The sequence below is a fragment of the Helianthus annuus genome, chromosome 13 (assembly GCF_002127325.2).
Source record: "Helianthus annuus cultivar XRQ/B chromosome 13, HanXRQr2.0-SUNRISE, whole genome shotgun sequence".
Lineage (NCBI taxonomy): Eukaryota > Viridiplantae > Streptophyta > Magnoliopsida > Asterales > Asteraceae > Helianthus > Helianthus annuus.
Genome location: NC_035445.2, coordinates 44,734,073 through 44,752,277, shown reverse-complemented (window position 1 = coordinate 44,752,277; position 18,205 = coordinate 44,734,073). Strand labels below are relative to the sequence as shown.

At 39.9% G+C, this 18,205-nt stretch overlaps 1 protein-coding gene across 1 annotated transcript; it reads left to right on the top strand.

Moving 5' to 3' along the window:
* Positions 1 to 11,071: 11,071 nt before the first annotated feature.
* LOC110900718 lies at positions 11,072 to 14,132 on the top strand. Its single transcript, XM_022147588.1, has 4 exons — positions 11,072 to 11,206; positions 11,435 to 11,773; positions 11,828 to 13,014; positions 14,120 to 14,132. The coding sequence occupies exons 1-4, from the start codon at positions 11,072 to 11,074 to the stop codon at positions 14,130 to 14,132; spliced, it is 1,674 nt and encodes a 557-aa protein (XP_022003280.1).
* Positions 14,133 to 18,205: the final 4,073 nt, after the last annotated feature.

Genomic DNA, 18,205 nt, shown 5'->3' with positions numbered 1-18,205 from the left:
TATATAGACAGTAAAATAATGCCAAGACACCACGGACAAATGATAAGAAAGTTTCACTTTCAGCATAAGAAACTAGTTATTAAAGTCATTAATACAAAACCAAATAAAAAGTGCGAAAAGATTAAGAATCAAAAGTATTACACTAAATGCTTGTCTTCACCAAGTGATGTAAGAGACTTAGGTAAACATGGCCATTGATTGTCAAGAACTCTTACTATCAATCTTGGATCCCGAGACTACTACACACACTCTATGATGGATGATGGATGATGGTGGTGGATGTGGGTTGTAGTGGTGGTGGAGTGTGGGTGAAGTGGGAGAGAGGTGGTTTGCCAAGGGATGCCTTTGAAGTGAACCAAGCACCTCTATTTATAGCCTGCACAGAAGCCCGGACACGGCCCCGTGTCCATCCTCTTATTCTTTCTTCATTAATTGCAATTTGTCTGCATTAGCTCCACACGCCCCCCGTGTCCGCTGGGCACGGCCCCGTGTGCAGAAGCGTATCTGTACTATCAAGATTTGCTTGGATTCTGCAAATCTTAGCATTGACCACGACCCGTGTCGAGCTGGGCACGCCCCTGTGTCGGGAATAGAAGCTTCTATAGCTTTGTTCTTTCTGCAGACAACTGGCCAGGCCCCCGTGTCCGCTGGGCACGGGGCCTTGGTCAGCCTTCTGTTCTCTTGTTTTTGCTTGGGAAGATGCTGTCGAGGGTCAGGCATGCCACGTTTATTCCTTTTATTGTAATTATGTTAGATTTTTCTGCATATTTGCTCCTTTTGTTCATTTACGCTCATTTAATCCTGAAAATACAAAAGGAAGACAAAAACACACTTTTTCCAACATTAGTACTAAAAAAAGGGTTAGTTTTATGCCTTATTTGATGTAATTTATATGTTGAATTTTACACACATCAAATACCCCCACACTTGAATCTTTGCTTGTCCTCAAGCAAAACTCTTTATAATGTGGCTTACAATCCCAAATGGAATGGGTTGAAGAGAAGTTTTGTGCTTGTCCTGAGTGTCAGGAATCCAAGATCTTTATTAGGCTTTATTTTTATGTTATTTACAATCTTATTCGTTATGATTTACTTAGAACATTTCATAAGAGAAATTACTTATTTGGGCATAACATGCCTTTTTTTTTTAAATTTCATTTATATACAAGTTCACATACCTCACAGGAGATCACTCAACACTCTTCCGAAGATGTATTTTTGTGAAACACTCGAGACCGACATGGAACTTACTTCTACCATATGCTTGCCAAGCAATCAATCCTCCTCCTTTTTAACTATACACCTTTGTAAATATCAAGAGGACTTGGGGAAGGGTTAGGCTTGGGTTAAAGGTAGGTGGTTTTGGTTAGTGGTTAGTAAAAGGGCTAAAAGCGTAAAAAGCGTTGGTCGTCGTAAAACTTTTTGTTTTTGTGACTTTTATTCAAACAAAGCATTTTCAAACAAAGTTTCTTTGAGGAACTTGTTTGTTTATTGTTATACTTCATTTTTTAAGGGATGTCACCTGAAGACCGATCTTTTTACTAAATTAAAGGGTTAAAAATAAAAAGGGTTTTGGTGGTAAAGGATGTTTGTTTTGAGGATTTAGAAACGAAAAGGTTTAGGCTCAAAGGGGTTAACTAGGGGGATTTTGGGTAGGTGAAAAAAAAATTGCAAAATAATGGTGTGGAAAAGAAAAAAGGTTAGTCCTAATGCCTCCATCATTTATTTACTTGGGTTTAAGTTGGTAAGGACCGGGAATGTATCGTCATGGCAAGTTCTAGAGTTGTAAGAAACCAAGCGGCTATTCACACAAGAAACGAAAAATGAGCATTTAATTTAAAGATGTATGTTTTTATGCTCAATAAAGGCTCAAAACTCACTTTTTATGGGAATGAGTTTTTAATGCGATCAAGTATATATAATCAAATTTTAACTAGTTTTATCATGCCGTTTCATAATTTTCTTATGTTGGTTCTTTTTATCACGATGCTATCGGTTGTAAATTTGTAAAAATATAACATTTTTAGAACTTGTTATTCCCAAATTAAACCAAGATAAATAAAAAAATGAAAAGTTTTTGAAAAAAATTTGGGGTGATTAGCGGTTCCAATAGAGTTTTGTGTAAGGCTTGTTATTAGGACTTGCAAAATTCAAGGTTTTAGCATCCCCCACACTTAAATTACACATTGTCCTTAATGTGTCCCAAAAATAAGTTTTTAGGTTGACTGAATGTGTAAAAAGGTGTTAAAAACAAAATTTTATGTTACTGGGCGTCTGGACACGGGCCGTGTTGATCCGGGCACGACCTCGTGTTTAGATTACCAGTATCATGATTTACAGAAGGCTGGGCACAGCGGCGTGTTCAGTGAACACGGCCCCGTGTCCAGTTACCTGAACTGGGCATTTTCTGCAGAACCTTGGGCACGGGGCGTGTTGGGCTGAGCACGACCCCGTGCTGAACTTGCTGTAATGAAGAAAAATTGTCGGGTGACTCTGTTTTTGTGCATGGCGTGTGAGTTCAAGTTTCCCTTAGTAACCTCCACCATTCCGAGTGTGTTTTATTCCTGAAAAGTAAAACTAAACTAGAAAATATAAAAGTTAATCTATACTAAAGCTAAGGATAGTTCCGCGAAATGCCTCCGTGGTGCGCCACGTTTATAAGGGTCCTTGGCTAGACCCAAAGTCAGTCAAATGTTACCCAAGCGGGATGTTTTGCATCCTATGTTGCACCCTCGGAGAGCGTCATCCAAGCTTGAGTCTATGACTTTCATGTAGTTGACCGGGTCGTCGTCTTCTACTCTTTTCCCAACCCCAAAGTCAATCTCCTTGTCCCCAACCCTTAATGTTAGTGTCCCACCATTCATGTCTACCATTGCGTGGGCCGTGGCTAGGAATGGTCTTCCTAATATGAGTGGTACTTCGGTATCTTCCTCCATATCTAGTATGACAAAGTCGCCCGGGAAGACAAAGTCTCCGACTTTTACCAATAGATTTTCGGCGACACCTTGTGGATATTTAATGGACCTATCGACGAGTTGTATGCTCATTTTTGTAGGGCTTGTTTTCCCTAGTCCGAGTCGGTTGAACATTGATGCAGACATGAGGTTGATGCTAGCCCCAAGATCGGCTAGTGCATTGCGTATGGGTGATCCCCTAATCGAACAAGGGATGGTGAAGCTTCCAGGATCGATCTTCTTTTGTGGGAGTTTGTTGAGTAGTAAGGCAGAGCATTCTTCGCTTAAATTAACTAATTGCAATGATTCAATTTTACTTTTGTGAGTGAGAAAGTCTCTCATAAATTTTGAATATTTAGGCATTTGGGTTAGGACTTCTACAAATGGAATATTGATATGCAATTGTTTTAGTAGATTTACGAATATTGTGAATTGCTCATCGGTCTTTTGGCGAAGTAACCGACCGGGGTAAGGCACCAGAGGATTCTTGGTAGGCTCTTGATTTGGTGGAGGAGTCGTCTCTTTTTGGGGCGTTGGTGAAGTTGCGGTTTGGTTAGACAGGCTCTTTTTAGTTGGAGGTAGCAGAGCCTCCTCGGGACCTACGGTACGGTTTCTCAACGTGATGAGATGTACTTGTGCCTTTGGGTTGGTTTCGGTATTGATGGGTAACGCGCCTTGTGGTCTCTCGGAGAAATTTTGAGCTAGTTGATTTAGTTGTTTTTCAGTGTTTTGAATACTAGCTTGTTGATTTCTAAAGTTCGATTCCATTTGTTGAATTCGATCCGAGTTTTTCTTTTCGGTGTCGGAGATGAGGCGTGAGATAGTATCTTCAAGCCTCTCTCGTCCCCCTTGTTGTTGTTGAGAGAAATTTTATGACTCGTTTCTTGGTTGTTGAAAGTTTGTTCGTTGGTTTTGATTTTGTTGGTTAATACTATTTTCGGGTTTTCTCCAACCAAGGCTAGGGTGGTTACGCCATCCTTGGTTGTAGGTACCCGTCGGAGGACCAGACGGCCTAGTGTCACACCCCGACCGCGTAAAACAACGAAACCGCGGCGGAAACGTCGGGGAGTGTTGTAATAAAATTATTGTTTCACAACCATGGTAATTAAAGTTATGTTTTATTTATCAAACAAGAGAGTTATTTTGTCTTAAACAAAAGAAACAAGAGTACATAACATTATTTAAACTAATCTTGCTTCTTTTATGTCACTAAGGCCCGAGTCCACCCTAGTGTATCCTGAATCAAACCTATGCACCAGCACCTGAAAACACATGTGAAAATAGGTACGTCAGCATAAAAATGCCTGTGAGATACATAGGTTTTTTGAAAATAGGATTCATGACTTGAGTTTAAAGAAATATTTAATAAAAATTGGTCATGAATCTTGTTAAGTGTTTTCTTTTATAATTCATATGAAAATTTGATAAGAAATCAGATTATATAAAAGAAAGATGTATGGTTAATTAAATAACTAAGTAAAATGAGTTGTATAAAACAAACTGTTTGTAAAACAATGACTTGTGAAAATATGTGATTTATGTAAATTGTAATATGTCTAAATTGAAATGGTTTAAATACCACTACGATATGTAATATCACAAAAGCACTTATATATAGGAAGTACCAGCGGCGTATCCACCATACTTTTATCATATTACACACGCCTCGTTACTTAAATCACTTACCCAAACAAACCACCAATGTAAATTGTTCATGTTTAAACCGATTGCCAAATGCTTATGTGTAAATAATTGTTTATTATCAAAATGTAAACTATGTAATGTGCAAACCAATGTCAAGATGTTTATGTCAAATGTAAATCATGCAATGTGTAACGAATATCATGTATGGCAAGTGAAATATATCAACTATACCATAGGTAAAAATGCACAAAACAAGGTATTGAGGTAAAACACAGTTTAAATCAAAGTTATGTTTTGTGAAATAAATGCATGCTCTACTGATACAAACATCTATGCGGTATTGTAAAAATGCATACATTCAAGCCTTGATACTGTGGCGACAAACCCTTAAACAAATTAAAGGTTTATCTGAATTATGTGTATCGAATTCGGTCATTCCTTCCATCCAAACATTGGATTTCAGGAACGGGAGTTGTCAATTCCTATGGTACCACTACCTACTAACGAACGACATGACCAATGTTAATGAACGTATTTTTGTCTCATTTAAACAAACCAAATGTCATACCAAAATGTAAGCATGTTTTATGAAAATAATGTACTAAGTATGCAACAATGAACATACATAGCATGTGATGTAAAACAAATGTACTAAGTATGCAATAAATGAACATACATAGCATGTGATGTAAAACAAATGTACTAAGTATGCAACAAATGGACATACATAGCATAAAATGTAATGTAAAACGATGTACTAGGTATGCACTATATGGACATACATAGCAAAAACATAATGAAATGATGTACTATATGTGTACTAATGAACATAACAAGCATATGATATGAAAACATGGAAAGCACGAAAGTAACAAGTAGGCACATGTGTTTCACCCCAAAATGTTTGAAAAATAGTAAAAGAGGGGACTATGTACTCACTTGAGATTGCTCAATAGTCTTTAGATAACCACCAAGCAATGCTAGAAAGATCACGGAATCAAACGGCACCTAATATAGGTAACTACGTTAATAAACCGGACCTAAATCGGAAGATCGGATAAAACGTGGTTTCGTAAACCCAATGAGTATGAGAACTCATGTAATATGGTTTAACAAAGCCTACATTCTAAAACGGAACCTATCCTAAGTGCTTACGACCCATTACGACCCGTTTAGGTAGCTTACGCTACTTTAACACGTCGTTCGCGTAAAACGCGTTCGGACCGCCTAACTAGTCCTATGACAAGTAAAATATGCCTTAACATGTCTAATAATGTTGCCTAATCAGTTTAGATGTCAAAATTTATGTTACATATGCTTAAAATGAATTTTGGCACAAAAGGGCATTTTGGTCATTTTTCCTAAGGCATATAATTTCCTATCATACAACTACGTAGACTAAGTGACCATAAAGTATAACCTCGGAAGGTTATTCCTTATGCAACTATGGTAACAAAATGTGTTTGGTCGGATCCTAATGATCGACCAAACGGGTCGGGTACGAAAGTCTAAGCGATTGTTTAGATCGCTTACCTTACGACCCTATATAAGCACTAAACCTAAAGTGACGATCTAAACATGTTAAAACATGTTTAACGAAGTTTGAAAACATGTTAGGTATCAAAACAAACGGTTTTGATACCCAAGAATAGTTTGGTTGCAAAATACGCATTTTGACTGAAACTACGACTCGTCACTATGTCTAAATAACGTGGTAATCAGTAGGTATAATCATAAGAGATTAAAACCATCGTGATTACGCTCACGTTATGAAGTTCAAAAACTGGTCAAAGCTGAAAGTCAAACATAATTTGACTTTCGTGCTTAAAACGCATAAAAGAACGAAAGAATACTTACAAAAGGTCCAAGAAATGGAAGTTTGATCTAATTATTCTCAGGTATGGAGTGTTAGAACTCCAACTTAGAGAACAAATCAGATCAAGGTCTGGGTTTGAAGCAAATGGGGTTGGGTATTTATAGATTTTGGGTAACCGTTAAGATCGTTTATCGAGAAACGTGCTTCGATCTCAGCCGTACACATGCACCCATGGTTTTGGAATACCATGGGCACCTAAAATAGCCCATAGATTGCTTGAAATACCATTTGCAAGACCCTAAAACAGCTGGAACAGGTTGTAAATAGCTGGAAATTGATTTTTGCAGGTTTGACATGTTCACACAGGCCGCGTAAGGTAAGCCCCTGGGCTTACACGCCCCGCCTGGACTCCACAGTTCAGCAACAAGTTTCAATATTTGCAGTTTTGGTCCCTGCATGCTTTTAAGGCCATTTTCGATGCGTTTCAGGCCCGTTAAGCCATTTTTAAGGCTCTAAAATGATGCCTAAGTATAGGGGACATGAAACATGCTAAAAAATATGTCGGATGTCGGTTCGTTTGGCCGTACGATCACGTTATTCGATTAATTACGACGAAACACGAATGAACGCGAAAAACGATCCAAATTACGCGACGAATGGAATTTTATCATGGCAATCACTAAAATAAAATATTTTCATGATTACATAAATTTTTGGATGTCCGGATGTATTCAGAACGTAAGATATGCGCGAAAATGCAAACTTATGCACTTTTTTACGCTTTTAGTCCCTGAATGACCAAAAAGTTTATTTTAGCATACCGAACCACTCAAAGCCTATTTCTAAGCTATGTGAAGGATATTTAGGGTATGTTTAACTTATCATGAAATTCCAGAATGTCCGTTACAGTACGAATTGGCATACTTTCGTAGTTTGTCGAATTTAGTCCCTGTAAGCGAATAAACTTGATTTTGCCATACAAAAGCCTTCAAAACTTATTTCTAAGTTATGTAAAGGTTATTTAAGGTATGTTAAGCATAAATTGATGTTCTGGAGTGTTTGTCGTGTTAAACTGATTACGTTTACGCATCGGTTTGCGTATAACTCTCTCGAAAGCGATATAGAGTTTGAAATTGAACAAAAAATCAAAACATAAAAAATGTCAAACATAAACAAACAAACATTGGGATCAAATAACATTATTTTATTGATAACTGAACTGTTTACAATGATTACAAGCACAGGTGTCACAGTCTCCCCTACTTGTGGAAATTTCGTCCCGAAATTTATTTAGAGGAAACTCGTTAGAATAGATGTGGATATTCCGCCTTCATTTGATCTTCACATTCCCAATTAAACTCTGGTCCACGTTTAGATTCCCAGCAAACTTTGACCAATGGAATGCGCTTGCGTTTAAGCCACTTGACTTCACGATCCATGATTTCCACAAGTTTCTCAACAAAATGCATTGTGTTATCAACACGAATTTCGTCAAGTGGTTTGTGGAGGTTCTCATCAGCCAAACACTTCTTGAGATTGGACACATGAAAGGTTGGATGAACGTTTCCAAGTTCAGGAGGTAACTCAAGTCTGTAGGCTACATTACCGATTATTTCGACGATCTTGAATGGTCCAACATATCTAGGTGGAAGTTTTCGTGTCTTTCCAAATCTGATCACACCTTTCCAAGGTGAGACCTTAAGTAATACACGATCACCGACTTGAAATTCCAAGGGCTTGCGTCGTCGGTCCGCGTAACTCTTTTGACGGCTTCTAGCTGTCTGAAGGTTATCACGAACTTTCTTAACCTTATCTGTTGTCTCTAGAATGAGGCCAGGTCCAGTAAGCTGAGCCTCACCAATCTCATTCCAGCAGACTAGTGAACGCCATTTTCAACCATAGAGAGCCTCGAAAGGAGCCATGTTAATGCGGGAGTGATAACTATTGTTGTAGGAGAATTCAATCAACGGAAGATACGAATCCCAACTACAACCAAAATCGATCACACAAGCTCTAAGCATATCCTCCAAAGTCTGGATTGTTCTTTCAGTTTGGCCATCTGATTGTGGATGATAAGCTGCGCTCAAATTAAGTTGGGTCCCCATAGCGGATTGCATGGTTCTCCAAAAGCGAGATGAGAATCGAGCATCTCTGTCAGAAATAATGTTCAAAGGAACACCATGTCTAGATAAAATTTCATCCACATAAATTTTAGCAAGCTTGTCAGCAGATAGATCCTCACGGATCGGCAAGAAATGCGCTGACTTTGTAAGACGATCAACAATCACCCAGATGGCATCATGACCTCTCTTAGTGCGTGGAAGTTTGGTAATAAGATCCATAGCAATGTTTTCCCATTTCCAAACTGGAATCTCTGGTTGCTCCAATAAACCAGAAGGATGTTGATGCTCAGCCTTAACCTTAAGACAAGTAAGGCATTTGGATACGTATAAGGCGATGTCTTTCTTCATACCAGGCCACCAATACTGAGTACGAAGATCCTTATACATTTTATCTGCACCAGGATGAATAGAATAACGAGACTTTTGAGCTTCATCCATAAGCAAGGCGAGAAGATCATCTTGGCTTGGGACCCACAAACGGTCCATGAAATAATACAATCCATTGTCCTTCAGTTCAAGATCAGGCTTAATGTGATAGGGTAATTCCTTACCCATCAAGTATTGTGGAACACAGGTATGTTGAGCTTGAGAAATGCGAGCTTGAATATCAGATCGAACTTTGACACAGTGAAGCTTGATACGTTCCTTACGACTCAATGCGTCAGCTACGACATTCGCCTTACCAGGATGGTAGCGAATTTCGCAATCATAGTCGTTTAGAAGTTCAACCCAACGTCGTTGCCTCATGTTGAGTTCTTTCTGATTGAAGATGTTCGGAAGACTCTTGTGGTCAGTGAAAACCACACATTTTGTACCATACAAATAGTGTCTCCATATCTTGAGAGCGAAGACAACTTCACCTAACTCAAAATCATGAGAGGTGTAGTTTTTCTCGTGTACCTTCAACTGCCTTGATGCATATGCTATGACTTTGTTCCTTTGCATGAGAACACAGCCAAGACCCAAGTTCGATGCATCACAATACACGACAAAATCATCATTGCCCTCAGGTAAAGATAGAATAGGCGCATCACAAAGCTTCTGCTTCAAAGTCTGAAAAGCTTCCTCTTGTTTAGATCCCCATTCGAAGGGTTTGTTCTTTTGAGTTAGAGCAGTTAGGGGAACTGCAATCTTTGAGAAGTTCTCGATGAAGCGGTGGTAATAACCCGCGAGACCAAGAAAAGAACGAACCTCAGTAGGAGTAGTACGCGTATCCCAATCCTTAATCGTACTGATCTTGGAGGGATCTACATAAATACCTTGTTCGTTGACGATCTTGACTATGATTCCGTTTGCATAATTCTTTTTCGGGGACGAAAAAAGAGTAAGTGTGGGGATATTTGATGTATTGTAAAATACATCGGTATGCGCGTCGGTTTTAGTCGTTAGTTATTCGTTTTTAGTGTCGTTTGTAGATAGATTGTACATACTTTTGATTAAATTGTGTTTCCAGGTCTTTACAGCCAAAAGGAGCGAAAACGAGTCAAAATCTGGAAAGGCGGAAGGCTGGAACGGAAATCGAGGCGTTGGGAGCTGAAACGAAGCGGAAATTGCAGTTCTGGAGCTTCCAGGCGGGCCGCGTAACTAAAAGCAATCCCAAGATCCCGGTTCCATAGCAGACAACTTCCAATTATAATCATAACTAAAAGCAATCAGGATTCCTGTCTAGGTAGTTCCTTCATCATCCTTGAGTTCAGCCTTCGTGAGAGTTCGTGTCTAGTTCGTCTAGCTAATTTAGTTGAATTTTAATTATAATTTTAGGATATTAAGAAACCCCCCCCCAATTAATAAACAATTTAGTATGTCATGTCAGTCTTAGTCTAGATAGAGTCGTAGCGTAATCAGTAGAGTCTCGTGGGTTTGATACTAGGACTTGCTTTCGCTTTACTACATTGATCGGTTCACTTGCCGGTTGTGTGGTTTAGGGTTTAGATTGAGTCTTAGTTTTATAAATTTAAAGCTTAGGGAGTCTAGAATTAGGGTAATTTTAGTTGTTTTTAATTAACCCGTTTTCAGCACATCAAGTTTTTGGCGCCGTTGCCGGGGACTCTTGGCGATTGCGTTGATTACTTTGTTTGGACTTACTTGACATATCACGTGCTAGTTGTTTATTTTGTTTGAGTCATAGGTGTCTAAGTAATTTAGTGTCTTTTATAGTTAGTCGAGTCGTTTAGTGGGGTCTTCTTACTTGTTTGTTCTCGGTTTTTGCAGTTGATGCCCCATACGCGCTCGCAGGGTCCACCACCGCTTCCATTTACGATCAAGACTTCCGTCTCATCTTCTACACTCGAGGTAAGTTCTTCTAACTCACCTTCGTTTTCGCATTTCACCCCTGATCTCGATTTTCCACTTTCACCAAAAACATCACCCCATGTTTCCCCACCACCCTCCCGTTCTCGTACACCTTGTCCTCCACCCGCTATGGCAAACCGCACCGTTTACCAGCAGGCTACCACCGGTTTCACCGGAGCTACATCACCCATCACCCTTCCGAACATCGCGAACGATAGGTCTTAGTAGATTCCCTCTTACATCATGACCGACATCACCAATTCATGTCAATTCCATGGTCGTGACGACGAGGATGCCCCCGCTCATATCAATCGCATCACTCGTCTTTGCAGCACCTTCTCCATTGAGGGTGTCAATCTTGATGCTAGGTATCTTCAGGTTTTTCCGTTCTCACTCGCTGGACGCGCAGCCGTCTGGTTCGATTCCCAGCCCGCTGGCACCTTCAATACTTGGGCAGGTCTTCGCGATGCATTCTTAGCCAAGTATTTTCCGCCAGCCAAGGCGTCTCGCCTTCGTGACCAGATTCACTCATTTCGTATGGAGCCGGATGAGCCGTATCACTTAGCTTGAGAGCGTTTTCAGACCCTGATATCCCGTTGTTCTCAGCATGGTCTATCCGATTGGGCGTTAGTCGAGAAATTCTACAATGGTCTCACTCCTGAGATTAGAGCTCGTTTCGATACTTCAGCAGGAGGTCAGCTTATGGGAAAGAAAACGGTGGCTGAGTGTAATGATTTGTTTGAGAGCTTTGCCCACTCCGATATGGACTACAGCACTACCAGCAGAACTTCCATTCCTGTACGTACCACCTCGGCCGGTCGAGGGGTAAACCAAGTTAGCGTGGATCCATCGGTAGCTGCTGTAGTCGAGGATTTGAGGCAGGAGTTGAGGCAGGAGATGAGGCAGGAGTTGAACGAGATAAAGAAGAAAGTGGATAGGTGTGAGGTTTGTCGATGAGGTCATGACACTATCGATTGTCCTACCATTACACTTGAGCAGGTGGAGTACATAGCCGGTCAGTCTAGGGGTCCCACGAATCCGTTCAATAATTCTAATTCCGGCTGGCGCGGTAGTGGCAATTCGAATGGTTATCGTTCGTCTGGAAATCCTCCTGGATTTCCATCTGGTCAGTATCAGAGTAGAGGGCCCGATATTTACACGAGTTCTAGTTCAGGGCAGTTTAGTGGGCCAGGTTCGAGTGGGCAGTATGCGAGTGGAGGACCGATTCAAGAGAATCAAGGCAGTGGAAAGGCTCCTGAGGTTTGTACGAACAGGTTGGAGGAGATGTTTGCCCAAATGATGACACGGACCACGGCGTTCATGAAAAATCAGGAGCAGACTAACAAAAATCACGAACTTCAGCTCAAGAGTCAGCAGGCCACCCTTCTCGATCTCCAGAGAACAGTAGGTGGGCTTGCTAAGCAGTTACAGGAGCATCCACCGGGTCAGTTTTCGGGAAACACTTTCACGAATCTCGCGAACCAGTCAGCGAAGGCGATTACGACCCGTAGTGGGAAGAGTTTGGGAGAGGTTGTGAGAGAAGGAGTTGAGGATGAGAGAGAGGATGAAGTCGATAAGGAGATCGAGATGGAGGCTCCAGGCAAGGTGCACACGAGGCTAGCCCCAGCAAATACCGCACACGCCGAGGAGTCGCCAGTAGAGAAGAGAGTAGAGAGGCAGCCGACGAAGGTTCGGCCGGCACCGGTGATTGATTATTCTCGCCTTCCATTCCCCGCCCGTGCCAGGCAGCAGAAATATGCCCAGGAGTACGGGAAATTCCTCGAGATGTTTACTCAGTTGAAGATCAATCTTCCGTTCATCGAGGCGCTTCAGTCTATGCCTAAGTATGCGAAATTCCTTAAAGATCTTTTGAAGCGTAAGGAGAGAATCGGCGAGCTTTCGAATATTCCGTTGACAGGAGGTTGTTCCGCGGTAGTCTTGAATAAGCTACCAGAGAAGTTGACCGACCCTGGCACATTCACGATTCCATGTTTCTTTAGGGGAGCCGTTACCCCTGCTCACGCCTTAGCCGATTTAGGGGCCAGCATCAATCTGATGCCATTTTCGTTGTATGAGCGACTTGGTCTAGGAGAGCTTACACCCACGCGCATGTCATTGTCCTTGGCTGACCGACCAGTCAAGTATCCTCGTGGGATAGTAGAGAATTTGTTGGTGAAGGTTGATAGGTTTGTGTTTGTAACAACTCTCACAAAAATCAATAAGTAGGATGATAATTAGATAATAAGAAAACCCTAATTGAGACACCCAAGTAATTTTGCATTAACCCTAAAATTTTCAGAACAATCGGAATCAGGATCAGGGCCCCTAAAACTCAAGGGGGGCAAACCCTAGTTGGACTTTTATCTAAATAAAACGTTGGGACAATCTGATTTGTCCAATTTGTTGATTCAGCCAAGCTAGTCCCGAGCCTAGGCAGCCTATAATTAGACTGCTTAGCTTACGGACCGCAAGGGAAACGGCTTACGATCCGTAAGCGAGTCTCAAAAATCACTATAAATAGCAGACATTGGGACTTGAACAATGAAATGAAAACGACGTCTCAACTCTGTCTGTACGTCGAGTTAGAGCTGTTACAGTACAATTAAACACACACGATCACGAAGTGCTGCCGCAATCAGGGTAATAACTCGATCGCTATTACGATTCAACGTCCGATCGATTATAACTATCCAACGATTGTCCGAGTGCTGCTCAAATTGAGCTTGTACTTTGATTATTCGTCGTGATTTCGACTTGAATATTTGAGTGCTGTTCGAATTCGGACTATGCTCTGTTATTCGTTGTGAATCCGATTGAATTATTAAGTATTGCACTCGTAAATCGTTGTGAGGGTTTAATCTCGTGAATTGATGTAACTACTGTATTAGTTACTAACCCGTTTGTGTGTGTGCATTATTGTTAAACTAGGTTAATCAAGGCTAATTAGTAGGCTTATATCTTGCTCGTTAAATCTGCAATGTGAGTCATTCTCTTTTTATCAACTGTTTTACAAAACTCCAAATTATTTTCAAAGTTATAATTACAGGGATTAAGTCTTTGTAATCACCAAGTTACAGCCGGTATGTGGGGTTTTGTATACATTACTTGATAACCGTCACTATTGGACAACGAGTTAGCCAGTGAGTGATATGACCATAGTCACAGACACCATCGGGCAAAGAGGCTACCGATGGATGTTCGAGTGACAAGTACTGTGGGTAGTTGGATTGATATCAGAAACATTGTAATCGCTCTTAATACTGTGAATTATAACAAAAGTAATGTTTTCAGTAAAACTGAATGATTCACTCAGTATTTCCCCGCTGACGAAACCTTTTCTAAACATGTTTCATGTGATCTGTTGTGATCCAAGGAAAGTACCGTGAAGCACTACAAGCTCAGAGAAGTGGCTCAATGTGAATAAATAAAGAAACATGTTTTGAGAAATAAAGATTTCCTTGTGAAATCATCTTATTGTAAATTATGGGATTTTATCCCTAAAACTTTATATAATATATTAAACGGGCAATTTTTCGTATTAAAAGATCTTGTGTTAAAAGAGTTCCGCTGTCGCCTAAATTAAATACCACGGGATTCCTATCCCGCGGTTCCTAAACCGGGTCAAACCGGGTCGGGGGCCGTGACAGTGTTCCCAGTGGATTTCGTTGTGCTCGATATGGAGGCCGATGAGAGAGTTCCTATTATTCTAGGCCGTCCGTTCCTTCGAACCGCAAAGGCGATCATCGACGTCTTTGACGGTAAGATTTCTCTTCGTGCGGGTGACGAGATTGTCACATTCGAGATTGATAGAGCGATGCAGCATCCTAGAGGTCGTGATGATGATAGTGGGCCGTGTCATTCCGTTTACTTTCTCAATTCATTCATATCTTGCGTCGACACGTGTCTTGAGTACATTAGTGGAGCTGATCTAGTAGGCGAGGGAGTTGTTGACGAGCATTCTGAGGAGGAAGTTGATGAGGCAGAGGAGGAGCAATTGGATGAGAATGATGAGTTGAGTGCTGAGCCTTTAGAGCTCGATGCAATTAGTGATGAGAGTACTCTTGTAGAGATCCCACCGCCTTTAGAACTTAAGGTTCTTTGTAACAACTCTCATAAAAAGTTATATTTATTTAAATAAATTGTCCAATAGGAAACCCTAATTGAGAAACCCAAGTGATTCTGAACAAACCCTAAAATTTTCAGAACATTTGGAATCAGGATCAGGGCCCCTAAAACTAGGGGGGGTAAACCCTAAGTGATAATTATCTACAGAAAACGCTGTCAAAAATGAAATTGCATGCAACGTCGACTCATCAGGGCTAGATAGGTAACGAAGCATGCCTAGTCTACTTTGACATCTCAGGCGAGTCGCGACAGGACCAGGGACATCTTCCGCGACACGCGGGAGGTGCAAATTTAGGGTATAATACAGGGGCTTGGGACTTGATTCCTGGCTTCAGTTCGACGTTGAAATTCCTTACGTATACAAAGTTAGACACTGTTTACTACAAAAACACACACTGATCATGAAGTGCTGCCGCAAAACAGGGTAATCACTCGATCACTATTACGATTCATTTTCCGACTGATCAATATATCCAATGGATGTTTAAGTGCCGCCCACATTAGGGTGATACTTTGTCGTTCGTTGTTAAATCGATGGATGTTTAAGTATCGCACTTTGTCGTTCGTTGTGAGAATTTGATCTCGTGAGTTATCGTAACTGCTGTATTGATCACTAACCCGGTTTTGTGTGCATTATTATTTAAATTAGGTTAACAAGGCTAATCCATATTCTGTTCGTGTTAAATCTGCAATGTGAGCCATTCTCTTTTTATCAAATGTTTTACAATACTCCAAATTATTTTCAGAATTATAAATTACAGTGATTAAGTTTATGTAATCACCAAATTACAGCCGGTATGTGGGGTATTGTGCACATTACTACTGTTTTAATCACATTAGGTGAGCGAACCTAAAATTAAGTGATATACGTCATTCATTGGGGCAGCCAATGGTGATATGACCACAGTCACAGATCCGGTCGAGTGACAAATACTGTGGGTAGTTGGTAGATATCAGAAACATATGTAAAAACTCTTAATACTGTAAATTATAATAAACGAGTCATTTTAGTAAACTGAATGATTCACTCAGTATTTCCCGCTGACAAAACCTTTTTCAAACATGTTTCAGGTGATCTATTGTAATTCAGGAAAAGTGCTGGGGAGCATTTCAAGCTTAAGAAAGTGGCTCATTATAAAATAAAGAAATATGTTTTCTAAAAATAAAGATTTCTCAGTAAAATCTTGTTTTTGTAAATTATCGGGGTTTTATCCCGAATTGTGAAATAAAATAATCGGGAAAAGTTTTTAGCTTTAAAACGATCCTGATGATAAACTTCCGCTGTTAAACTCAATTAAATAAATATCACGGGATTTCTGTCCCGCGGCTCCTGAAACGGGTCAAACCGGGTCGGGGGCCGTGACAGAAATGAGGTGGTATCAGAGCCACTGAGTTAAGCTAATTAAGTATTTAAAGATACTTAATTTTTTTCCTAATTACTATTATGTGATTATGTGTTTTATTAAACTGATTATTTGTTAGTTACAGTATGGGTAAGCAAAAGCTGCAAAATATCTATCTTAAATTAGATAGGTCAGTCTACGAAGAGGGAAGTTCATCCCAAAACAAATCTTCAAAACTCCCTACAATTCCTGAAGAAGGAATATTTGTGCGAAAAGCACAATAAGAGAAACCGCTTTCTCCTAGAAAAAGGAGTATGATTATTAAGAAAAGTAAAGAGCAAATCCGAGAAAAGAGGATTAAAAAGGAAACCCAGGAATTAATCAATAAATCACCTTGGGAAGACAAGCTAGATGAGAAATGGGCAAATTTATATATGTTAGCCACAGTAGCAGAACATGCAGATCTTTAAAAACCCTAAGTCTAGTAATAGCACTTCCCAGTAAATAAATAAATAAATCCGAGTGTGTTCTTTCCTGTTATTTTGTACAAATAGTGTGCAATAAAACTTCAATGTTTATTTGTTAAACTTTGTTCCAAAGTTTTAACTTAGTATTTTTGTGCATTTTGCATATATGCTACACAGCATGAATGAGATATCTGAAGCCTTTCAGAACCTCGATCTTTACCCGGTGAATGTAGAAGTTTCCAAAGATTTCACTGGATACTTTGCTGATGTGGAACAACCTGTAGAATTCAATGCTCCACCTTTGACAAAGCCAAAACGAAAGAAAAGAAAGAATTATGTATGGGGTAGTCGTATCCGTAGGAAAAAGCCAGCCACAAAACTTCCTAAAATAAACAACCCTTTAGAAAAAGGAAAAGAAATTGTACTCAAAGAAAGTTCTAAACAGCAAGAGATGGAAACTGAAGTCAAGAAAGATTCTAGGCAAATGGAAAAACAGTTTGAGGAATATTCTAAAGATATAGAAATGGAAGTAGGACAAGGTTCTAGACTAACTCAGATAGAAATTGGAGAGAGCTCAAACCAAAACCAGGGAATAACTTTTCAGGATGAAATAGATTTTCTATTGGCAAGCTGTGAAACTATTCAGCCTGTCAATACTAATGTTTTTACCTATCCTAGTGAAAATCCACTCCCTATGAATTTTGAACCAGCAATCCCAGAACCAATAGTCCACTCTCAACCTGTAGGAATGGACGAATGGTGGACGAACGATTGGCAATTTCAAAATATTGTCAACGACCCTTATTCCTTTCTTCCACAATTCGATCCAGAACCCCTACCTAATCCACCAATGAGTAACGAAAATATGGCTGAACTTCGCCATTATGGTGAGGAATTGATGGATGCAGGAAATAGAATCAGGGAGATAGGGGGACAAATTGCTTGGAAGTATGATGAAAGGGAACTTCGTTTTTAGAACGACAAGTGGCGAGAGATAGGAGGGTGGTAAAACTATAGTTGTGTAATAGTAAAAGAAATAGTAAAATCAGTCTGTAACATAACTACGAATAAAACTTTGTAAAATTTTGGTGTGTGTTGATGCATACTATAACCGATATAAAATGAAATCGAGAAATCGATAATTTTGACTATACGTGTATTGTAAATTGTCTGATTGTTTGTGTATAATTGCTATTTATCAAATACTAATAAAAATTATATATATATTATCAGATGGCAAATAGTGGTAATGAACCGGTAACTGAGGTTAATCAGTCGGAGCAACATCCAGGGGATCAATATATGACTAGACAAGATATTGAAAATATTGTTGCTCAAGGGATAGCCAATGCTATTCCAGCATTCGTTGCTGCTGTAAAAAGTCCAATCGAACCGCAACATATCGTTCCTAGTAAACGTACTTCTAAAGATAACTTCAGTAA